At 40.4% G+C, this 25,264-nt stretch overlaps 1 protein-coding gene across 4 annotated transcripts in view; it reads left to right on the top strand.

Annotated features, from left to right (window-relative positions):
* Positions 1–25,264, top strand: part of OPTN (optineurin) — a 39,900-nt gene that overhangs the window by 3,300 nt on the left and 11,336 nt on the right. For all 4 annotated transcript variants that reach the window (XM_069547493.1, XM_069547494.1, XM_069547495.1 and 1 more), the window contains exons 2-11: positions 3,383–3,559; positions 4,427–4,629; positions 8,601–8,783; positions 11,022–11,095; positions 12,930–13,064; positions 21,047–21,149; positions 22,319–22,434; positions 23,591–23,740; positions 24,107–24,200; positions 24,981–25,139. In XM_069547493.1, the coding sequence (XP_069403594.1) occupies positions 3,394–3,559; positions 4,427–4,629; positions 8,601–8,783; positions 11,022–11,095; positions 12,930–13,064; positions 21,047–21,149; positions 22,319–22,434; positions 23,591–23,740; positions 24,107–24,200; positions 24,981–25,139 (1,383 nt within the window). In that variant the 5' untranslated portion in view covers positions 3,383–3,393. The remainder of the gene's footprint in view (positions 1–3,382; positions 3,560–4,426; positions 4,630–8,600; positions 8,784–11,021; positions 11,096–12,929; positions 13,065–21,046; positions 21,150–22,318; positions 22,435–23,590; positions 23,741–24,106; positions 24,201–24,980; positions 25,140–25,264) is intronic.

Here is a 25,264-nt window from a genome sequence, read left to right on the forward strand (position 1 = left end):
CAGGAATTCAAATAACAAGTTTGGCAATAAAATCTAGAGATTTTATTTTTGATTTGCACCTTCCAGGTAGTTCCCATTCTTCCTTATTGGTGAAATCTTGACATATCCACGCTTAATTATTAATTTGCCCTTCTGCCTAGAAATGATGCATTTCTGATTCAGATTGGTTGGGTTTCTATGAGAAATTCAGTTACTAAACAGGCAGAACCTTGCAGTAAATGGCTTAGGTCCAGTTTCCATTACCTTTGAGGATGTTTGTGTGCAAGGATTTAAGGATTTATAACCTATCTGCATTTTCTCAATTGAAAGTAGTTCAAGGAGATGCTAAACATTTAGAGAATTCAGCTTTCTCTAACTGGCATTCTACCAGTAGACATTTCACACATACGCTGTATTGTGATAGCTTGTGATGATGGCCCCCCAAATATTTAAAATCATAAAATGCACTTTGAGTCACCAAAAATCAATTAAATTGCTCTTAGCAAAAGTTTGGTTACAGTATTTATATGCTTATGTTTGGCATTTATGCTAACTTCTTATTGCTATGATGTTTAAATAACCAAATAATTTTTTTCTAGCAATGCTGCATAACAAAGAATTCACTATAATTGGGACGGACATTTGTGTAAGTGAGAGAGGGCAGCATGGCCATGAGGGTACTGGGATATATGTGTTGGACAGTGGGAACTAGACCGTGATCTTGATAGAACCTTAAGAATACTTTTTACAGCTCTTTTGAGCTGGAAGCAGCCATAATGATTATCATTTGCTAGACAAGTCAGTAAATCATTGCAGGAGGTCTTCTCAAGGTCACACATCTAGTTAGTGTCTTCCAGTCTGTTTTTGTATTGTCTTCCTTATTATAACCCTGCTTTTTCTTTATTTCCTCATGCCCTATTAAAACCTGGGCAACCAGAAAGTTGGTAAGTAGAACTGGTTTTCATTGTTATGGTTGTTTTGGTGGAGATATAACAAAAAGTCAAGGATGAAAAGTATCTAAAGGAACCGTACCTCTTCCCCTTCCCTTCCCTTCCCTCCTCTCTCCTCCCTTCTCTTCATGCATCCCCTCTCCTCATCTTTCCCTCTGCTTTAGATATTTTTTTAGTCTGTTAAATGTTTCCTTTTACTTTTGAAAAGTATAGTCTAATCCTTGAAAACTTGAGGAAACTTAATATTGACAAGTGAATAAAGCATGTTACAAAGATTTTGCCTTGTCAGGTATTTAGAATTCTCTGCAAAATAGATAGGAGCACTTTTTATTTAGTAAAAATCCATTTTTATGAAATTTCAGCTCCAGCATAGTTCTGTGAAAAAGTGAGTTTTATGGAAAGCCAGAAACTGGCTTTTTCCAAATTATTATCGTCCAAATTATTTTATGCAAAATAACCCAAATAATTTTATTGGGGAAAACGAAAGCAGTGTCTTCTGGTAATCTCATGCCAAGAGACATTACACTTTAGCGGTGTACCTCTTTCTAAATAATCAGGATATGTAAAACACAGCTGCTTTCAAAAGACTTAGAATGCTTTATCCATGTTTAACACTTCATAGAATCGCCATCCTCATTAAAGAAGTCCAAGGCTGCCTTTCCTGTGCTGGCTGCTCTAGAGAAGTCAGCAGGCCACCAGTGCCAGGGCCCGCTCTCACCTCAGTAGTAGCACCATCTCTAATCCTACAGGTATCTGGCACCGTCTCTAATCCTATAGGTGCCTTTAGACCGAGAGCAGGTCAGCAGGCTCTCAGTTCTGGGAGGGCTCCAGAGAGCCCAGGAATTGCCTCCTGCCAGCGTGGGGAGGAAGCGGTGCTCTGCCCTCCGAGGGTTTGTTGCATTCATGTACAAGCACTAATAGCTGGTACTTTCCCCGGCTTCTCCCCTCACACACTGAGGAACTTAACAAAAACCATAACCAAAGTGTCCCTGGTAGTCTCTTAGAGAAACAGTCGTTTGTACTTGGCCCTCCTGCCAGCAGTGCCAGGTTCCTTTGGCACGTGTGGGAGCTACTTACAGGGCCACGGTTCTTGGGACACAGTGACAATGTAAGTTAGTAGTAAGAAACCTGTTTGTAAGCAATTCGTTGCTAAGAAGTAGGGAAAAAAAGGCTTCTGGAAGCCTTAGTTATTTAAGATTGCTGGTAGTGCAGGATGGATGGGTGAAGTAGAATCTGAACTTTGGGTAAGTTGAATGGGGCAGCCTTCCATGCTCATCTAGGGCACTCACCCAGAGGCTATGACAGTGCTAGATGAGAGAGCACTTCTCTCCCGTCAGCTTCCAGTGACCCTGCAGTGCCTCATGAAAAGACGAATCATCATCTTTGTGAAATGTGGAAATGAAAACATTTGCCCACAGTCTTTGATTTCTGTGCCTGCTGAAGTGTAGTAGGCCGTACAGAAATACAACTGGGATATACCCATCTATCTTATTTATAGGAAGGGCATACACACTCCAGTAGTCTTGCCTGGCGAATCGCATGGACAGAGGAGCCTGGCAGGCTACAGTCCCTAGGGTCACAGAGAGTTGGACACGACTGAGCAACTAACCCTGCATTTTATTTGTGGCCACAGTGACCCCTTTACAAATTATATGCTTAAAATAGTCTCAGAATATACAACAACTGAGCAAGATTTTCTTAGTCTTTTTAGCGTGATTTGCAAACGTAAACTATGAAAGCCTAGATATTTCAGTAGTACCTTCATTGTATGATAGGCTGGGTTTTAGAATCATCCTTAATGCTCGATTGTGCCTTTCATTAAGTGACCTTGGATGAGCTCCATGAATTCAGCTCTGTCACCCAGGAAATATCCATTTAGTTGAGTTTTAGTGAGGATTAGAACTTGACACTCTGGTGTGATGATTGACCACATAGTAATTATCTAAAATATGTTAGTTCTCCCCTTCCTCTTAGCCAAAAATATGAGATATAAAATATGGAGATTCTGTAACATTTAATTATTGAGATATAATTCACATACCATACAGTTCACCCAAAATATGGAGATTTGAGCTTAAAACATTTTTCTGGGAAAAAATCAACTTCGTAATACTTTGCCCACATCTGCAGATACATACACAGAAACCCTCTTAAACACCTCTTGTTAGGATTTCTTACCATCTTGATATTATTCCCATCTCTTTCCTCCTCCATCGTCCACCTCCTCACTGTACCCCTTTATATATCCTTATGCACAGACATGTACATACAGACTGAAGCAAGGATGTATCTTTCTTGTTTGAACGGAAGAATCAAGGTTGTTCAAAATGTAATGGGAAAGAAAGTCAGCCCCTTCTAGAATACTTATTAGGACTTGCACATGGGTTTGTGGACTCCTGGGGACCCAATGCAGAAGGAGATGGTTATATTTTCAGTTTGTGATTTTTCTATAGGAACAGCTACCATGTCCCACCAACCGCTTAGCTGCCTGACTGAGAAGGGGGACAGCCCCAGTGAAACCACAGGAAATGGACCCCCCAATCTGGCTCACCCAAACCTGGACACGTTCACCCCACATGAGCTGCTGCAGCAGATGAGAGAGCTTCTAATCGAGAACCATCAGCTGAAAGGTAAGCAACACCTAGCCCCATGTTTCTCCATTCACCCACGGCCTTTGGAGACACAGTCCTTTGGTAATAGCTTGTAGGTGAATCCCTTTGTCTGCACCTGGTTCCCTGGGGAGAGATAGGGCACAGGATTAGCTCTTAGTAAGACTAAAACTGCTTCCCAGGGGGCTCAGTGGTAAAGAATCCGCCTGCCAATGCAGGAGACATGGGTTTGATCCCCGGGTCAGGACAATCCCCTGGAGAAGGGAATGGCAACCCACTCCAGTATTCTTGCCTGGAGAATCCCATGGATAGAGAAGCCTGGTGGGCTATAGTCCGAAAGAGTTGGACACGACTTAGTGACTAAACAAGAGCAAGGCTAAAGCTATTCCCATTGTTTACTTTTGGATACAGGTAAGAATAAAATTATGTATCTCTGGGAAATGGCAGAATGACATTTAGCCCTAAATTTAAAAGGGAAAATAAAAAGGCTGCTATTATTACAGAGTTAGTCCTAAATATTACCTTAATAGAAGGGATTCTAATATCTCCAGCAATGCTTTTGGCAGAACCAGTGTTGGAATCCAGGAGTGATGGACCTCAGCCTAGCTAGTTATTAATAGACATTTTGTTGAAATAAATCAATAAAATCAATTTTATATTCTTGAGACTCTTGAGGGCAGTCGGTGACATTAGACCTCCTAGTCCTGTTTGAAAGCAGAAACTACTCATTTTGCTATGTAGTCTTTCCAGCTGACCCTGGAGCCCAGGCCAACCCTGGCATTTTGAGGTTCAGAGCTACGTGGTGAGGTGATCTATGGGGAGGTTCTCTTCATGACCCTAAGTCCCGTCCCCTGGTGTTTTGACACTCTCCCCCTGAACCCCATGCAGAAGCCATGAAGCTAAATAACCAAGCTATGAAAGGGCGATTTGAAGAGCTTTCAGCTTGGACAGAGAAGCAGAAGGAAGAACGCCTTTATTTTGAGACTCAGAGCAAAGAAGCCAAAGAGCGCTTAACAGCACTGAGCCTTGAAAATGAAAAACTGAAGCAAGAACTCGGAAAACTAACAGGGAAAACTGAAAGGGCATTCGAGGTGAGTGGACTGATCAGTTGTGACTGATCAGTTGTAATTTTATTATGTTCATATTTGCAGTGGGATCTTACTTGTTTAGATTTCGAGATCAAAACTTTCAGTTCCAGCTAGATGCTGGCATTATCTTGAAAGAAGAGTGATGAGAAGATTGGTTGCAATTTTAAGGGTCATGTGCAGTCTCTGGTGAAGAAAAGAAATGGATCAAACTTTGACCTTATTGATTATAGTCAAAGAATGTTATGGCTATAAATCAGTATTTTGTGTTCATTATAGATAGTACAGAAAGACCTGCCTGGAACCATTCAAATGTTGAACTTTAGTCCTTGATATAGAATTACATTTTTAAAATCTGTCTCTCAGAATTTTCACTTATTGACTTTGTCCTTTCTCTCCATCTACAATAGATTCCTCACTTTGTATTTTACATTTGCTTTTGAAAAATGGTTTGACAGGTATTATTGTGTGATATGAGACTGTAAGGTCGCCACATTTCCACTAACTCAAAGAACCTGAGAAATGTGCTTTGATACCCTTGAGAACGGATATCAAAGATGTGAATGAAAAGTCCTGTAGATTTTCCAGAAAGGTCCCAATACTGGAAGAAGTTGAGATCGGAAGCTGGAGCTCTGGACAGCTTCTTTTAGTGTAGAGGCTCTGTTGAAGCAAACTATAGGCAGGACTCAGAAATGAGTCCTTGGTACAAAGAGACACAGGATTCTTCAAAACCCGTGGTCATCAGTTTTTTTCTCTACAAGCTGTGCCTCCCAGGCCCCCACCTGCCCCTTACCTCTCTTAATTTTTGTTTCATGGACCACTTGAGGTGTTTGTTCATTTTTAATTTAGCCTCTTATCTTCCTGATTTACTGAGGCTCTCAAGACCTCTTACTCACCCTGACCTGTCTTTGCTGCTGCTTCTGCGGGCACCCCTCCCCCAGCCCCTCAAGCCATTAGGGTTGCCCCTGTGTTCTGTGAGGCACAGGAAAGGGAGCAGGAAGTTTCCACTGACATCTGCCTTTCAGTCCTCAGGGTGAGGCTGCGGTATGACTGATTCTGTCCTGATTTCACTGAATTACAGACCTGGTGGCTCAGATGGTAAAGCGTCTGCCTGCAGTGCAAGAGACCCGGGTCCCATCCCCGGGTCGGGAAGATCCCCTGGAGAAGGAAATGGCAATTTACTCCAGTACTCTTGCCTGGAAAATCCCATGGACAGAGAAGCCTGGTGGGCTATAGTCCATGCAGTTGCAAAGAGTCAAAAACGACTGATCGACTTCACTTTTCGCAGACATCATGGTGATCTCTAAAGAATCCTTTTTTTTTTTTCCATTCATTTTTAATTGAAGGATAATTGCTTTACAATATTGTGTTAGTTTCTGACATACATCGGTATGAATCAGCCATAGGTTTGTGCAGTGGTAAGTCACCGACTCAATGGCCATGAATTTGAGCAAGCTCCAGGAGTTGGTGATGGACAGGGAAGCCTGGTGTGCTGCAGTCCATGGGGTCGCAAAGAGTTGGACACGACTGAGTGACTGAATTGAACTGAAGTCACTTCAGTCCTGTCCGACTCTTTGCGACCCTATGGACTGTAGCTCGCCAGGCTCCTCTGTCCATGGGATTCTATAGGCAAGAGTACTGGAATGGGTTGCTATTTCCTTCTCCAGAGGATCTTCCCCAGGGATTGAACCCACATCTTTTACATCTCCTGCATTGGCAGCCAGGTTCCTTATCACTAGTGCCACCTGGGAAGCCACCATAGGTATACATATGTCTAAAGAATCCTTTTTGACTTTTAACTACAGATTGCTAGGCAAAGGTCATTAGACTTGCTTTGTATTATAAAATGACATATCAGCCTGGGTACATTTCCAACACAATAGAAACACGGAAAAAGGGAAATTGTTGTTTCCCGAAGGCTAATCAATGCTAAGTGCTCAAAAAGTGATGAAAGACAGAAATAATTTAGTTGGGCTTGAGATTCCAGAGAATAAACCCTGGGAGTTTCGTCCAGAAAGATGATGGACAGAGCCTTAACAGTGAAATGAAGAGAAATTTTAAGTGTCGCCTCACAAGGTGTTTTGCAGGTCCATAATTTCGCAAGGATAATTAAGTGTTAGTCATTCAGTAATGTCCGACTCTTTGCAACCTCATGCCCTGTAAGCTCCTCTGTCCGACCAGGCTCCATAGAATTCTCCACCCAAGAATACTGGAGTGGGTTGTCATTCCCTCCTCCAGGGGATCTTCCTGACCGATGAATCAAATACGGGTCTCCTGCATTGCAGGCAGATTCTTTACTGTCTGAGCCACCAGGGAAGCCCAAGGATAAAGAAGAGATCCACACAATTGCAAAAAAGAAAATTAACCTGACTTCTGAGACTCAAGAGTCATGGCCTTATATCCCTGGTCCTCAGACACTTGTTTAAAACTCTATTTCCTTCTTTTGTGGAAAGATGGTTTTTCAAAGTCCATTCCACTCAGTGTTCCGCTCAGTGTTCTCAGGAAGGTCAAGAGGATGGATGTGAAGGTTTCTCACAGGGCGTAGTCTTCCCCTTCCCTACTTGCTTCCTGGTTCCAGCTAGGCAATACCTTTCCTTTTTTTCATTTTTATGCCTTTAAATGTATATTTCTGTGGTCTGAATCATTAGCAGGAGAGATTGCACAAGCTTTGAACTTTTCCTTGCAGACCTAACTCTTCAGTTTTATGAGTTGCTTTTTCCCAAAGCCTGTGAGAGTTTCCTAGCAAGGGGATGGTCCAGATAAAGGCAGAGCATGGTTCTACCAGTGTGAGGGGCACTTCCATGTCCCAATTACTACCTAGCCCTCAGTATCTTAACACTTCACGGACTAGCTGGTTTATGGTCCACACACATACCTTTCTGATAATTTTTTGGTTCTACTATGAGTCTTGGGCCTGTTTACCATTCCTCATGAAATCTGTCAGAGGGTATCTGTGTGTGTATGTGGGTGAGCAGGTGGGTGGGTGAATTTTCAATGATGCAGTCTTCTGGCAATCTCAAGTATACATATTTCCATAAACCCATGAGGGAAGAAATCAGCAGGCCAAGAAGGCCACAGCTGGATGAGACCACAGAGACCGCATAGTACCAAGTCTTTCTGATCCAAGAAAACTGAAGCCAAGACATTAAGGGAATCTGTTCAAGGCAACACATGCTCTGATTAGCAGAGTGCAGACTAGAGTCTGTTCTCCCTTCTCCCAAGTAAAAACAACACATGTCAGCAAGCTCTTTCTTTTATGACTTTGTCATATGTGGTAATTGCAACAGGATGAACACAACAGGCGCTCGACATTAGGAAAATATTAATGTTTATTAGTTTATCAAGGGAAGCCCATTAATGTTTACAGAGGCCAAAATTAATTTTCCACCCTTGGTACCAGCCTCTGAATTTTCAGTTTTCTTATTTCTCACCAGATTTACCTTTAGCAACCTTAAAACACCAGCATAGAATATTGTAACAACCAACCTACATGCCTGGGAGGATTTTGGACCTTTCACTGTGTTTTGCCATCACTGTACTGTCATGCTCTTCATGCTTTGGCTTCTAAGGAGAAATGACAAGTATGAGGAGAGAAGAGGTGGAAGGAGAAAAAAGGAAAAAGCAAGAGGTTGAGTTGTGGCAGTTCTTTATCCTTATTTTCTGGGATTTGGGTTTGCAGTTTACTAGTCAACCATTGCCAAAGTCTGGTTGGTTATTTTTGTGATGATCAGATTATTTCTTTCAGCATGTTGAGGAAACCTTGCTTGTCATGAGTTTATTTTAACTTCCTATTATTTTCACACAACAAAGTAAATTTTTCCATTGTAAATGGTATGTCAAAATAAATTGCCAAGGAAAAACTAGAATTCCCTACTGTAAAGCACAGCTGTCTTACCAGTAGGCATAGAGGCACGCGAGTTTGATGGCCGAGTCCTTGGCTTGATTCATTCATTCACTTTGCTCTGCATTGTCTCCAGGACATCATTGGGGACCCTAAGGTCCCCAAGGCAGAAGTGGAACAAGAAGTGGAACAGCTGAAGACCCAGGTGGCACGCCTCCAAGCTGAAAAGGCAGATCTGCTGGGCATCGTGTCTGAATTGCAACTCAAGCTGAACTTAGGCGGCTCCTCTGAAGACTCCTTTGTTGAAATCAGGATGGCTGTAAGTGTGTTGGTTTTGGTTTTGTCTTAAGCAAGTTACAAAACCTCACCTAGACAACTGCTAGAAATATCACTGCTTCCTTTCAACACGGGAAAACCAAACAGTGGGGAAATTTCAGCGTAGTCAGCATAAATAGAAAACATCATGCTTGTGGCTATCACAGCTGAAATGGAAAATACTGATTACCTTTTATGACTGAAGAGATAGTCCTTTTTTCCCCCCAGTACATCCTGAATAATTTATCTGACCTAAAAAGAGGGAAAAAAAAAAGGTATAAACTTGTTCAGCCCAGGTTTCAAAGCTGTGTTCAGCATTTCACTTAGGTAAGCAGAATCATGATCAGATGCAGTAAAATCAAAAGGCTCGCCACTTACTAATCATAGAACCCTCTTTTCAGACAAAGTCTTACGAGGAACGTAGGTATATTAAAAATAAGAAGTGGAGAAAAGCAAGAGCAGAGGTGCTCTGGTTGTAGCCCCGGGGGATACCCGGCTTCTCCCTCCCCTCCAACAGCAGTTGCTAGGGAAGCGCCAAGAACAGATTCTGAAGCCAACATTATCTTACTGGCTTTTATGTCCAGCCCCAAATGAAGCAAGCTGGGTGAGGCAGCACAGGCCGGCCTGTTCTGATGGGAAGCATGTGTCGACGGGTAGCTGGTGTGTGGGCAGTCCTGCTAGAAGGGAAACATCCTTCTTTGCTACTAGAAAAAAAAATGGAGTACAGATTGAGGGAGATAAGCACAAGAGGGTCCAATCTTTCACTGTACAGTCAGTCCAGCTTTGTCAGAGCACACGTCTGATACAGGAAGAGAGCTTAACTGTGTGTCTGGAAAAGAAAACCCTACATGTAGACAAGTGGGGGTGAGGCAGGGTGAAGTGCACCTTACAGAAAGCTCAACTACTGGATGTGTCTGAAATACCAGAGCATGACTCGCTTTACGTTATCATAAAGATGAACAGAAGTGAAAAATGGCTCTTAATAACCCTGCCCCCCATGCCTCTCAGAAATTTTAGATGACTAGGGGCTGAGGTCAAGAGAAAATACTAATCAGGAAGTACCCTGTGTCAGAGCACTCATTCTGCACATGAGCAAAGATTATGAAAACATTGATCAAAGAGCTTTCACCTTCTGCAAATAACTGATAAAATTCAGGAAGTCCAAGGAGCGTATCAGAAGTTTCCAAATGAGGCTTCTTTCTTTGGGGTGCATGGTTACCATAATGTTCCCCCTCACTGATGAATGACAGTTATTTCTAGTGTAAACATGTTTTTCTTGCCTTGCTCCTATGAACAGAAAAACACTGCCCAAGACTTAAGAACAGTGTGCGCATACAGAACTATCTAGAACCACCTCTGTATTTTTCCACTAGCTCACTGGACTAGAAATGTCTTTCAAATCGTTGAAGTGGTCTTAGCCCCCACTGCTCCCTAAGTGGCCCAAAAAGCAGATGAACTTCAAATGGGAGCCAGCCTTTCACCCTGTGAGCCTTGCCCACAGAAGACAGCCTTCTTTCCAAGTGGCTTCAGCAAGTTCTAGCATTTTGCATTTTATTTTTTTTATTTTTTCAGATTTATTTGTTTATTTCTGGCTGCTCTGGGTCTTTGTGGTTGTGCACAGGCTTTCTCTACTTGCAGCGAGTGGGAGCTATTCTTCTCATTGCAGTGGCTTCTCCTGTTGCGGAACATAAGCTATAGGTGCATGAGCTCAGTGGTTGTGGTACATGTGCCCAGTTGCTCTGTAACATGTGAAATTTTTCCGGACCAGGGATTGAACCCGTGTCCTGTATTGGCAGGTAGATTCTTAACCACTATACTACCAGGGAAGTCCCACATTTTGCGTTTTGAAGGAGTATGTGGGAAAAGTATGTGGAATTCTCATTAGCTGTGTGTGACCTTAACTTGTAGAGAAGGTAACTGCCAACGAGAGAGAGAGAGAGAGAGAGAGAGGAGATAAGCTTTCCTGTATGTGGGGCCAGGATGACTGTGCTGAATGAGAGGAGCCGGGCCTTCTCGTCTTCGTCTGGATATTTATAATCCTGACGGGGCATGCAGGTTGAGGGAGGGATAAACTTCCATTCCGTTTAAGTGACTGAATTGAAGCACCTCACATTTCTGTGTTTGGTAGATTCCTTGGGTTATGTGTCATCCAAATTCTTGATCTTTCGCCTTTTTCTCTTTTGCTGGAGAATTTGTCTTACAGGCACGCTATGTTAAATCTCTCTCATTTCTGCTTTTATAGGAGGGCGAAGCAGATGTGGCAGCAAAAGAAATCAAGACAAGTCCTAGGCCCACAAGAACTGATTCCGTTGACATGTACGTGAAGACAGAGTCGGGCTGTCAGACAGGCACGCTGGGCAGTCTTGTTGCTTTCGGCTCACCCCTGAGAGGCCAAACATGGTGGGCTGAAAAAGCCACTTACTGATTTACACTGGGGCCTTTCCAGAATGTTCAGTTTGAATGCTACTCATATTTATTGTTGCAGCCCACTAGTAGAGAATAAAAAACTATGTTTGGTGCCTTGGTAGGCTAACCCCTCACCGCTATGTGTAGAGGTGTTTCATCTCCATCAGGTGAGAAGTGAAAACAAGCTTATTCTCAGCTAAGAGACCCATATTTCCTAATGTGTTTATGAGTGCAGTCTGCCCTGGACCAGGCTGCCCAGCTGATACGAGCGATATTTCCTTTTTCTCTTCCCTGTTCATTCCCAAGTACAAGGCAAAGTGACTAATAGAGGATAGTCTTCCATAACAATGACTGTTGTTGCTCTGGGTGATTGCTGTTTTTTTTGAAAGTGCCCAGATATCTTACCTGGGGAATCTTCAGTAGACTTGTGCCTAGTAGACAGCCATCTTAAATTGTAGGGGGACCTTAAGGAGGCGATGGCAGGGGATCTGGGCACCTGAGTCTCTTACAAGTAGCTGTGACCCAGAATGTGCTATTACCTCATCCCCTGTAAGCAGGTTAACTACTGTATGAATCTGCTTAAGAAGATTTACCTGAAATTTCCCTAAGCATCTCTTCCTTCAGAGACTTTTAATATCTTTTTCCTATAACTTGATGAATAGACTTAATAAAAATGTTTTTTTTTTTTTCCGTCAGTTATGCTGCCAAGCCCTTGTATAAGGCAAAAAGTCAGGATTAGATTTCTTTCACCAAACAGGGCAGTTGGAAGAAATGAAAGTTACTCCCTTTTTTAGTTAGAAATAACTACCCCTGCCCCCCATATTGCTTTTTTAATATCAGAAGACTTTCCTGAAAGTGGTGGGAAGAAAGAAAGCCATGTTTGAAATTTCTAAGCCACTTCCTCTTCATGTATAGCTGTGTGAATACCACTTCTCCTTTTAAACCACACAGCTGTGTTTTAATAACACCTTCTTTACCTTGTTTGAAAGATTTTAAGGAGTCAGAGATTGATCTCCAGAGTTGAAGTTTGAGCTTTGGTGATGGGAACTGAGATTGAATCCTGAATCCTGGCTCTTTGTTAGATGCGAACTTGGGTAGGTTACTGCAGGCATAGCTGCTATTAGCATCAGCGTAGCTTTCCAGAATGTTTAGTTACTGCAGTGATGGTCGTGGTTTTCTTCATCATTGAACTGCCTCTTGATTTAATCTAAGGTTGAAGTCAAGAAATATATTTGACATACCAACAGTGCCTACATTTCTGTGCTCTAGTTATTAGAAACCAAAAACAAAAATGCTTTTTCTTCTCCTGACTTGAGAATGTGGTGTTTTCTCTCAAGCTGGAGAAAGACCAGCAGTCTGCATGTCACCACAGGCAGCACCTGTGTGACTGTGGGCCTCTTGGAGATGAGTCCTCTAGGAAAGCAGGGCTGCAAAACTAGGGCTCCCTCTGCTCCACTGCCTCTGTGGGTCCTGGGGTCTGGTGCCGCGGACACTGACCACGTGAAGGGAGTGAGCATGTGCGGAGTAAGGTGAGCCTACTCATCAGCCTCACCCCTTCCCCGGACAGCGTGGAGGACCCAGGGGCTGGTTGTCACCAGGCCAGCTGTGCTTGGTCTGTAAATGAGAATTAACTGGAGAATGTTCTGGAAAGCTGTTCCTTTGAACTAGTTCCAGTAATACCCTTAGACTCTGACATTTTCATATTCTCTTGAAACCTTTTAACCTTTCTGCTGTCCTGATGCAGGAGCAAATCTGCAGAAGGTACCAAGAATTATGTGGAGTTTGAGGAATTAACTGTGAGCCAGCTCCTGCATTGTCTAAGGGAAGGAAACCAGAAGGTGGAGAGACTTGAAGTTGCCCTCAAGGAAGCCAAAGAAAGGTAATAAGGAAAGAAATAAGCAACATGGAAAATACATACATTGCTTTTTCAGTGGCTTTCAGTTCAGTCGCTCAGTCATGTCCGATTCTTTGCAACCCCATGAACCGCAGCACACCAGGCCTCCCTGTCCATCCCAACTCCCAGAGTTTATCCAAACTCATGTCCATTGAGTTGGTGATGCCATCCAACTATCTCATCCTCTGTCGTCCCCTTCTCCTCCTGCCCCCAATCCCTCCCAGCATCAGGGTCTTTTCAAATAAGTTAGCTCTTCACATCAGGTGGCCAAAGTACTGGAGTTTCAGCTTCAACACCAGTTCTTCCAAAGAACACCCAGGACTGATATCCTTTAGGATGGACTGGTTGGATCTCTTTGCAGTCCAAGGAACTCGCAAGAGTCTTCTCTGACACCACAGTTCAAAAGCATCAATTCTTCAGCACTCAGCTTTCTTCACAGTCCAACTCTCACATCCATACATGACTACTGGAAAAACCATAGCCTTGACTAAACGGGCCTTTGTTGGCAAAGCAATGTCTCTGCTTTTTAATATGCTGTCTAGGTTGGTCATAACTTTCCTTCCAAGGAGTAAACGTCTTTTAATTTCATGGCTGCAGTCACCATCTGCAGTGATTTTGGAGCCCCCAAAAATAAAGTCGGCCACTGTTTCCAGTGTTTCCCCATCTATTTGCCATGCAGTGATGGGCCTGGATGCCATGATCTTCGTTTTCTGAATGTTGAGCTTTAAGCAACTTTTTCACTCTCCTCTTTCACTTTCATCAAGAGGCTCTTTAGTTCCTCTTCACTTTCTGCCATAAGGGTGGTGTCATCTGCATGTCTGAGGTTATTAATATTTCTCCTGGCAATCTTGATTCTAGCTTGTGCTTCCTCCAGCCCAGCATTTCTCATGATGTACTCTACATGTAAGTTAAATAAGCTTTATTGAAATATAATTAAGATGCCATAAAATTCATCCATTTAAAGTGTACGTTTTAATTTTTTTTAGAATATTCACAGAGTTATGTAGTCTTTACCACATTATAATTTTAGAACATTCTTTCCCCCAAATAAGTCCCTTATTAGCACTCATTCCTCTTTCCTCATGGTAATCTACTTTTCTGTCTCCATAGACTTAACCTTTTCTGGACTCATACAAATCGAATCATGCAACATGTGGTCTTTTGTCACTGGCTTATTTTATTTAGCGTAATATTTTCAAAGCTTATCCATGGTGTAGCATGTGTCAATCTTCTTTCCTTTTTGTTGCTGAATAATATTCCATGGTGTGACTAGACAACATGTTGTTTATCTGTTCATCATTTGATGAACATTTGGGTTGTTTCCACTTTTTTCCTATTATGAATAATATTTGCTCTCTACACTCATGCACAGTTTTATGTGTGGACATAGTGTTTTAATTCGCTGGGTATATACCTAGGAGTTAAATTGTCGGGTCACATGGTTACACGCTAATATTTTTAAAAACAACCAAACTGTTTCGCACAGTGGCTGCACCATCTTACATTCTCACCAGCATCCACACCAACACTTGCTGTTTAACTTTTTGATTATGGCCATCCTTGTGGATGTGAAATGGTACCTCATTGTGATTTTGATTCTGTTTCCCCAGTGATGAATACGCATGTTGGCTATATATGTATCTTCTTTGCCCATTAAAAAGTTTGCATTGTCTTTTAATTATTGAATGATGTGAGGTATATGATTTGTAAATATTCTCTCCCATTCTGTGAATTACCTTTTCATTTCTTTGATGGTATCATTTGTAGCACAAAATTCTTTTTTATTTTGCTCTAGTCCAATTTATCTGTTTGATATTTGGGTCACTTCTGCTTTTGGGGTTGTAGCTAAGAAACCACCACCTAACCCACAAAGATTCACTCCTATGTTTTCTCATAATTGTTTTTTAGTTTTAGCGCTTACGTTTAAGTCTCTGGTCTATGTTGAGAGTGCATTTTTGTGCATGGTGTAAGGTGAAGATCCAACTTCATTCTTGTATATGTGGATACCTAGTTGTCCTGACACCATTTGTTGAAAAGATAATTTTTTTCTCACTGACACCCTTGGTGTAAATCAGTTGACCATAAACAAATGTAAAGATTAATTCCTAAATGCTCAGTTTTGTTCAGTTGATCTAAGTGTCTGTCCTAATGGTGATACTACACTGTCTTAATTAGTTTTGTAGTAAAATTTGAAATTCTGAAATGTAGGTCTGCCAATTTTGTTCTTCTTTTAAAAAGATTGTTTTGGTGGGTCCCTTGTTTTTCTTATATAACTCTTAGAATAAGTTTGTTATTTTTAAGCTGGGATTTTGTTAGGGATTGCATTGAATCTGGAGATCAATTTGGGGAACATTGCCATCTTAACAATATGAAGTCTTCTGATCCATGAACATGGGTTTCTTTCCATTTCCTTAGGTCATCCTTAATTTCTTCCAATCATGTCTTATAGTTTCCAGCATATAGGTCTTACAGTTCTTTTTCAAAATTAATTCCTATGTATTCCAGTCTTTTTGGTACTATAATACATGAAATTATTTTCTTGATTTCATTTTTGGATTTTTCATTGTTAGTGTTGATGTTCAGTTGCTAGGTCATGTCCGACTGTTTGCAACCCCATGAACTGCAGCATGCCAAGCGCCTCTGTCCTTCACTATCTCCCTGAGTTTGCACAGACTCATGTCCATTGAGTCAGTGATGGCCATCCAACCATCTCATCTTCAGTCACCCTCTTTTCCTCTTGCCCTCAAACTTTCCCAGCATCAGGGTCTTTTCCAAAGTATCAACTCTTCACACCAGGTGGCCAAAGTACTGAAGCCTCAGCATCAGTCCTCCCAATGAATATTCAGGGTTGATTTCCTTTAGGATTGACTGGTTTGATATCCTTGCTGTCCATGTTAGTGTAGAGAAATATAAGTGATTTTTGTATATTGATGTTGTAGCCTGCAACCTTGCTGAATTCACTTATTAGCACTAATCTTTTTTTAGTGAATTCCTTAGTATTTTCTTTATACAAGACCATGTCATTTGCAAAGAAATAGTGTTACATCTTCCTTACCAACCACCATTCCTTTTATTTATTTATTTATTTCTGCTTCCATGATTGCCCAGTACAACGTTAAATAAAAGTAGAGAAAGTAGATATCCTTGTCTTATTCCTGATCTTGGGGGGAATGCTTTCGGTCTTTCACCACTAAATTGGTGGTATTAGCTTTGTTTTTCATAGATGCTTTTGTCAAGTTGAAATGCTCTTTTCTATTTCTGGTTGCAATCTTTATCATGAAAAGGTTTTGCATTTTGTTAAATGCTTCTGCTGAGTCTATGAAGATGATTTTTTTTTTTAAAACCTCTATTAATGTATTATATTGATTGATTTTCTGATGTTAAACTAACTTTTCATTCCTGGATAAAGCACACTTGGTCATGATATATGATCTGCTTTATGTTGCTGGCTCGGATTGCTAGTCTTCTTAGTAAAGATTTTTGCATGTGTTTTCCTAAGGGGTGTTGGTCTGTAGTTTTCTTGTGATGTCGTTGTCTGGTTTTGGTATGAGAGAAATACTGACCTCATAGAATGTGACATACTCACACACACTTTAGGATAAAATTTATTTACCTTGTAGAGTTCTGAAGTCAATGAATTTCTATGTGTGAATGAACTTCTTAGGAATGCAGAGTGCTAAACCACATAAGACAGGGGGGCATAATGGAACAGTTTTAGGGTTTGAATGATTGCAACCTTTAGTCATAAATATACTATATATAGCATATACTAAAGTATACATAAATATAATACACATACATAATTTTCTCAGACATTATAAATGTTTCATTAGTCTTAAAATTATAGTGCTTTCTAACTGAAGCAGTTGAAAAATTTAAGTATAAGAAAATCTGTTCTTAAAATAGGAAACAAAAGTTATTTATTCAGAATGAGGGTTATCTGAAAGAAATCAGTGTTTTTCCAATAACTTATTTGATAGTCATTTTTTTTCAAAGGTGGAAAGGAATGATGGCTATGAATTGTACTGCAGCCATAAAATTAAAAGACGCTTACTGCTTGGAAGGAAAGTCATGACCAACCTAGGTAGCATATTGAAAAGCAGACACATTGCTTTGCCAACAAAGGTCCGTCTAGTCAAGGCTATGGTTTTTCCAGTGGTCATGTATGGATGTGAGAGTTGGACTGTGAAGAAAGCTGAGTGCTGAAGAATTGATGCTTTTGAACTGTAGTGTTGGAGAAGACTCTTGAGAGTCCCTTGGACTGCAAGGAGATCCAACCAGTCCATTCTGAAGGAGATCAACCCTGGGATTTCCTTGGAAGGAATGATGCTAAAGCTGAAACTCCAGTACTTTGGCCACCTCATGCGAAGAGTTGACTCATTGAAAAAGACCCTGATGCTGGGAGGGGCAGAAGGAGAAGGGGACGGCAGAGGATGAGATGGCTGGATGGCATCACTGACTCGATGGACGTGAGTCTGAGTGAACTCCGGGAGTCGGTGATGGATAGGGAGGCCTGGCATGCTGCAATTCATGGGGTCGCAAAGAGTCGGACACAACTGAGTGACTGAAGTGAACTGAACTGAACCCCATATCCTACCACTGTCTTAATAGAAAAATTCAGAGGTTAATTTCCAGGAGACTAATACTATGTATTCTAATTGAGTAAAACATTTGTCCTGCCTTTTCAAGTCCCCGAACTGAGTAATGATGCACAGAAAAATAAATAAGTAGAAGCATTCATTTTACACCTCAGTTATTACAGGGTCAGCTGATTTTTTAAAAGGAAGTTGTTTTGCTTTGGAAAAAGACCTTTAATAGTGATGAGTAATCAGTGTGTTTCTGTTTCGTTGGCGCATTTACCCTCCTGAGTTCTGTACAGCATTCGAAGAAGTCAAATTTAGCTGGTAATTCATCCTTCCTCAGACAACATGATTAGCTTTAATAATAAAAGTGTAAACTTAGGAATTTGCTAATTATACATCCTGATCTTTTATATGATCTAGTATATAATTCCTGCTTTCAAAATAATGATAGCTCTCTGTCTAGAAGTGTAAGTTTTCAGATTGTAGCTAGGAAGTCAGGCCTGCCTTTGAGATGGGTGTTTCCCTCTCTTACCCTTTCTCAATAACATTAAATTTCCACTTTGTGAGTCAGACTTCTCACAGTTTTTAACACCTGGTAAGTCAGTGATTGGTTGCCAGGGCCAGTGTTCTCCATGTCTATGTTAGGACAACCTGCTGGCTAAGGTCATACTGAAACCAAGAAATAAAATCACTGATATATCACCTGACTTGATTCACTATGCAGAGTATGATGAAAAGACATTACAAGACCTAACATGTCTTTTTCTCAAATACATAAGTCAGTCTTCAACTGTTTTCATTAGTTATGAGAAATAAGAGAAGTTGAAAAATTTTAGGTGATAGGTGGGGAGAGGGGATAGTAGACTTATTTTTCTTTCACTCTTTGCCAGGATTCATATTTTGTGTAATTTGTGCCTTCTGAACAAACGTAAACTGATAGCCAGGAAGGAAAGGAAAATTGTAAATGAAGTATGGCCCAAGATAACAAGAGGGGACAGGAAAAAGTCAGCCTAAGATGAAAATTTACCCTAGAAAATTAAGTTGAAACTCACATGTGGGTTGGAAGCCTGCAGCATATGTGAGTGGTACGATGAAGGCCCATCCTTCCACCCTGCACCAGCCGGCTCTAGAGGCGGTGCCTGTGCACCAGTCAGGTTTGGCAGTTTGCAACAGATACCAGTGCTGTTTGTTTATTTTGTATTATCATTCAGTTCTTTTTAAAAAATCAGTTTTGCATTCACATAGTTTAAAGAATTGGTTGCTCCACAGGCTTTTTATGGAAAGATAGTAGAAGTTCTTTGGCTAACTACACCCCCCGCGCCCCCCCCCCCCCATCACTTCCTTCTTCTGCTTCTGAACCACTTATAACATATTTATTGATCATTTTTTTAACTTTTGGCTACACCCCACAGCACATGGGACCTTAGTTCCCCAACCAGGGATCGATTCCATGCCCCCTGCATTGGAAGGCAGAGTCTTAACCACTGGACCACCAGGGAAGTCCTGGCTTACAACTTATTTAGCTGGTTCTTTTGATACTTATTCCCATATATCAATATTAAATCACTACTCAGAAAAAATTTTCCCCTATCTTAGACATAATCTATTGAACTCCCAACTATGAAGGATGAGAATTTAACTGCTTTTGACTCCCACCATTGTCACCACACCCACTTCTGCACCCTTATTCCCATCCCACACTACACCACCCTACTCCAAAACTGATTATATTGACATTTAGTTAGATCACTACTCAGTGTTTATTATTATTCTTATGCAAACATATGCGTGCACACACACACAGTTCTCTGTTGAGCTCTGCTCTATTCCTTGACCACTTTTCCCTTCTAATACTTGAAAAAACAAAAACAAAAAACTCTATGCAAAATTACATTTAAAAATTTGCTTAGTTTCACCATACTCTTCCCCAGTGAGAAAATCTCAGTGACATGCAAACGTGTCAGTAGCCTAATAGTTTCCTCTTCTTGAGAGTCGGCCTGGTTGCTGTCTAGGTCCTGTTCTACTGCAGTTACTTTGGGATCTCCCTTTGGCCACTTGTGGAATTCCTTCAGCTCTGATCTTTTGGATCTCCTGTTTTGTGTATCCAGTGTTCTTACTCACTAAATATCTTTAAATATCTCCACTAACTTACTAAGAAAGAATATATGGGGAGGATATTTTCTGAAATCTGCATATGTGAAAATCTCTCTTTCTACCTTTTTACTTAACAGATAGTTTTGCTAGATAAAGAATTCTATTGATATATTGGATATAATTTTCCTGCCAAATTTTGAAAGCATTAGTACTTCATTGTCTTCTGGCTCCTGGTGTTAAGGCTGAGAAATTCATTGCCATTTTGATTCTTGATCTTTCGGCATAAAACTTCTTTTGTTTGTCCTCTCCCCCAAAGGTTCTTTGCTCCGTCCCACGTTTTCTGACCTCACATGTGCTTTGGTGATTGGCCCGTTCTGATCCATTCGTTCTGGACACTCTTGGCCTCATTCATCCTTCAGTTCTTGAAAAATGATCTTGACTTAATTACCCTCAGTTTTCTCTGTTCTCTCATTCTAGCAACGACTATTATTTTGAATTGGACTCCTGAACCAGTCCTCTCATTTTCTTAACTTGGTGTTCCTCTTTGCCATTTGTCTTTCTTTCCCTATTTCTTTCTTCCTTCCCCTGCCTCCTCACCCTTCACTCACACTGTCTTTTTCTGCTTTCTGATATATTTGACCAACTTTCATCTTCTGTTTTTTGCTGGGCAGGGGTGGAGGGAGGGTGCAGTTCCTTTGAATGTTCTTCTTCCATTCTTCTTTCGAAGTCATTTTAGTGGCATTCAGGGTGGGAGAAAAATTGCATGCATATTTTTAATCTACCATCTTTAATCACAAGTTTCTTTTTATTCCATTTGTATTGAGGTGGTTTTCATATGATTTTGATTCAGTATAAGAATGTTGCTATATTTGTTTTAGGACCTCATAAACTTAGATGGATCTTCTTATAACAAGTATAAGGATTGCCTCTCTGCTGAATCCTTATAAAGAGGCAACCACTCTCATGTAGCACACATGCATACACACATAAAAATACAAATTAAAAACACAGTTCTGTGCATTACAGTGATGTGGGAAAAGGCAGTGTTTTTCAGTGTTCAAGATAAATTATACCCATCTTATCCCCCATGTGCATTCATCCCTTGAATCAGTTCCAGCCAGTGTCTGGTTGAAAGCAAAACCAGATCTAATGCAGTGCATATGAAGAGACTTTGAAAACGTTCATCCTTTACCCCAATTGTAGACAACGTTCTTTTTCATGCTTCTGTAATTGTTATTCCTCTGGAAGCCAAAGAAAAAGTAACCTTTCCGTATTCTGTAATTTTTTTAGAATTTCTGATTTTGAAAAGAAAGCCAAGGATCATTCTGAGACTGAAAGCCAGACAGAGGAGCCCACAGAACAAGAGAAAGAAGAGGAGAAAGACACCAAAACTGTGGGTACTCAGAGTCTAAGACTGTTACCACACTCTCAGTGGATGGAGGGTAGTGAGGGCACAGCAGCCAAGTCATGTGATGTGTGGCTTTAGAAATAGAGAAACAGTTTGTCGTGTTGAATATTTTCTATTTCTCTCCTGTTTCCTTGTCCTGATCTGAATTTCATTCACTGTAAATTGCAGTGAGATGTATTCCTATCCCGGTGATTCTAGGAAATCACTCCTTTATCTCTTCTTGACTGATTTCCTCTCCAGAATTCCTAAGTGAACAGACCCACAAATTGAGAAAGGAATTTTGTCCAATATATAATGAAATCATTTGAAGATATGATCCAGAAACTTCAGGTAGAATTGAAGGGTCTTTGTTCTCTCCCACTACTCATTTGAATATAATAGTTTGAACAAGAAAGAGATTTGTTTACATACATATTTATATAAACTTGTGTGACAACTCAGAAACATGCCTTGTAACCTGCGAACACAGTCTGAAGCTTAGGGAAAGGTGATGAGGGCAGGAAGTTGTAAGACCCACAGTAGCCCACAAGAAAGGCATTTACATGAAACACTCACTTTAGCTAACTTATTCAACAAGCCTGTATCAGATGTATGCTGTATGCCACGCTCTGAGCTGAGTCCCGTACTTTCAAGAGAATGGAGAATGTGTTAAAAACTGAGATGAAGAGACCAAAACTAATGAACAACTAATTATAGAGAAGTATTGAGACTTCCCTGGCACTGTAAAACTCATTGACAGTGAGTTTTACACTTCTAGAGCTGCCAGGAAGAAGCCAGTACAGTGAAAACAGCTGAGTAGACTAGAAACACACAACAGTCAGGGAATGTGGGCGTGAGTTGCTAGCTGGGTAAAGTAGATTGTGCTTTGACAGCACCGAGATCTATGATCCCCTGAAGTGTGGTCAGGGTCCATTGTGTCTATGATAAAGGCATTATAACAAGAGTATCCAAATCGATCAGTTAATGCTCTGTAAGGAAACAGAGTTGTATCCAAAGCTTTTTTTTTTTTTCCATGCAAGATATTTGGGGCATTAAGTGCCAAAAGTTTAATCAGTTCACAGTCTTAGTTAGGCGCCAGTGGTTTACACTGTTTCCTCACAAAGAGGTTCATTTAAGTTCTAATAAGTGCATGTTTGGGATTTCCTGGATCACAGATTGGAAGTGAAGTGGAAACACTGAACCTTCAGGTGACAACCCTGTTTAAGGAGCTTCAGGAAGCTCACACGAAACTCAGTGAAGCTGAGCTAATGAAGAAGAGACTTCAAGAAAAGTAAGAATGACAGATAATGTTTACACCCCTTTCAAAAAGTGTACTATTTAACAAAATATGTTAATATACAAAAACATCATTTGGTTACTGTGTTACTGAGTAAAAGAAAGACACCTAATTGAAATACGAATTCAGAAAACACCAATGTTCCGGTTAATATATAACCATGAAGTCTTTGGGGGAATGGATCCAGGGGACTCTGATTCTGCTTTTCAGGGGCATTTTAAGCATATATGAGGACCTGGAAAAAACAGTGAGCCAGACTTCCTGTGACTTATGTAAGCTGACATCATTGATGTAAACAAACATAAAAGAAAAGTACAAAGGGCAAGAAGAACCTGAATGAGATTTATTTAGGGGGGAAAAAATAACTTGATTTTCTATCAGTTATGAAGGCTAATATCTAAATTGAGAGAATTTTGTGTCTGCTTGTTTCTCTTGATGTAAGGAGTTGCCCCAAATTTAGAAAAGCTGAGTTGATGTTGTTCTCTTAGATTAATCGGCAAGCATATTTCCAGCACAATATACAAATGTATGTTTCTGTGGAGTTACACCGATCAAGGCTGTACAGTATTATGGACAGCACAGCAGCTGAGGAAAAGGACTTTGAATAAACAGACCCAAGTTGAAATACAGATTTACCCCTTATTTGTGGTATTACCTTGGACAAGTTATTTATTTAACCTCTCTGTGCTTCAGTTTTATCATCTGTAAACTGTGTGTCATAACTCAAACTTTGTATTAAATAAGTTAATGTTTAACATGCTTTTTTCATTGATGCCTTACACACAGCCAGCCATTGGCTTATTTTGCTCTTGGTACATTGAAATTCTCGGTCTGATCTTTAACAGGACTTAAAGCACTTCCTTCTCTCCTACTGAATCTTTATCAGAAGCCATATTTTTTGTACTTAACAGAGGCTATAAATTTCTTTTATAAAAATCTATATATTTTTATATTCAGTCATAACGGTTCAGAAATACTTCTAGTAAAAAAAACAGGAAGAATAAAATATTTAATTTTGTACTGTTAAATTTTTGAAGAATGTCATCGTGAAATTCTTTGTATTTGCTACATAATCTGAGAATCTGTTTAGAAGCCACTGAGAAATGTGAAGGAGCATTGTTTGTCCTCATGAAATTTTGCTCTGTTTTAGATGTCAGGCCCTTGAAAGGAAAAATTCTGCAAGCCCATCAGAGCTGAATGAAAAACAAGAACTGGTTTATAAAAACAAAAAGTTAGAGCTCCAAGTGGAAAGCATGCGATCAGAAATCAAAATGGAACAAGCTAAAACAGAAGATGAAAAGTGAGTGTGCGATGACTGGATGGCTACTTGCTGGAAGAAGATAGAAGAGCAGCTTTATGGGTTGGAATCAGGATTTGAGAATAAGTTAAATTTATTTTTTGTCTTTTGTTTATTTAAAGGAGAATTAGTAGACTTTTCTGAAGAGATAAAATTTAAGTTTTAACAGTTTTGAAAATTATTTGTAGTCTGTCTTGATTATTTGAAGAAAAATCATTTTCTTTGAGAGTAAGAATATGCTAGTAGGTGGTGAGATTATAAAGGTGGAAGAGATTTTGCTCCTTGAGTGTTCAGAAGAAAGTTGGGAGGAAAGACTAAGTTTCGATGTATTTTCCCCAAGATTTCCTTTTTAATATTCTTTTTAAATAGGTCCAAATTAGGCACTCTACAGTTGACACACAACAGGCTTCTTCAAGAATACAATAATGCACTGAAGACAATTGAGGAACTAAAAAGGAGAGAGGTACTCATAGCCAAAAAATTACTTTCAGAGCCTAGTAGTGAATGGAACTATTGAATGTTTTATGTAAATATGTGAGGTAGTTGTGTTACTCCTTAACTAAGTCTGGTTTCAAAGGTTTTTTTTCCGTTTATATCAGTAATTGATTTCTTGTGTCTAAGTGTTCATAACTCCTGCTGCATATGTATAATGTGCCGTGTAGTTAAAGATGGGATACACGCCTTATGGTCATGGAGTAGGCTGTTAGCATTGCTAATGGTGGGTGAGTTTGCAGGAGAGCCGAATATGGGCTCCTACATGAGTAATGGATGTGTAGTGAGAGTGCTGCTGGGAGCTCTCACCAGGCTAGCTTGCCTCTGTCAGTGAACTTGAGCCCTGGACTTCTTGGGCTGCAACTTAACTTAGTAATAATGTCCCCAGCATGGTGTGATAGTTTAAACACCGTGGATAGATACGTCAGATGAGAGATGAGTTAATTAACCTGATCAGGGGAACCTTTTCACCGTGTATATCAAATCATGTTTTACACTTCAAATATTTTACAGTTTTGTCAGTTTTACCTCAGTAATGTGGGAATAAGTAAAGACCAGGAGAGCTTTGAATTAGAAGGGGTCTTTGAGTTTATATTCTTAGAAATATACTTTGTTTTTCATTTAATTTTCCTAGAATATGGTTCCTCTCTAAAGACCTAGTAAATTTTTAATTTAAGCCTTCATATTACATTTTATTAAAATAGGTTGAATTATTTCAAAACCAAGTCCAGAATAAGCTTATCTTTTTCAGTCAGAAAAAGTGGATAAGGTGGTGCTGCAGGAACTGAGTGGAAAGCTGGAACTGGCAGAGAAGGCCCTGGCTTCCAAGCAGCTCCAAATGGATGGGATGAAGCAGGCCATTGCCAAGCAGGAGAAGGACCTGGAGACGATGGCTGTCCTCAGGGCTCAGGTAGGCTTCGTTCCCAAGCGGGAGCTGAGGGAAGCCAACCTTGATCATATTCTCAAACGGGAAAGTGGTGGTGCTTAAGATACATTTTTTAGATTTTACACTATTTCTGCTAATATATTTTCAAC

The sequence above is a fragment of the Ovis canadensis genome, chromosome 13, assembly GCF_042477335.2.
Source record: "Ovis canadensis isolate MfBH-ARS-UI-01 breed Bighorn chromosome 13, ARS-UI_OviCan_v2, whole genome shotgun sequence".
NCBI lineage: Eukaryota > Metazoa > Chordata > Mammalia > Artiodactyla > Bovidae > Ovis > Ovis canadensis.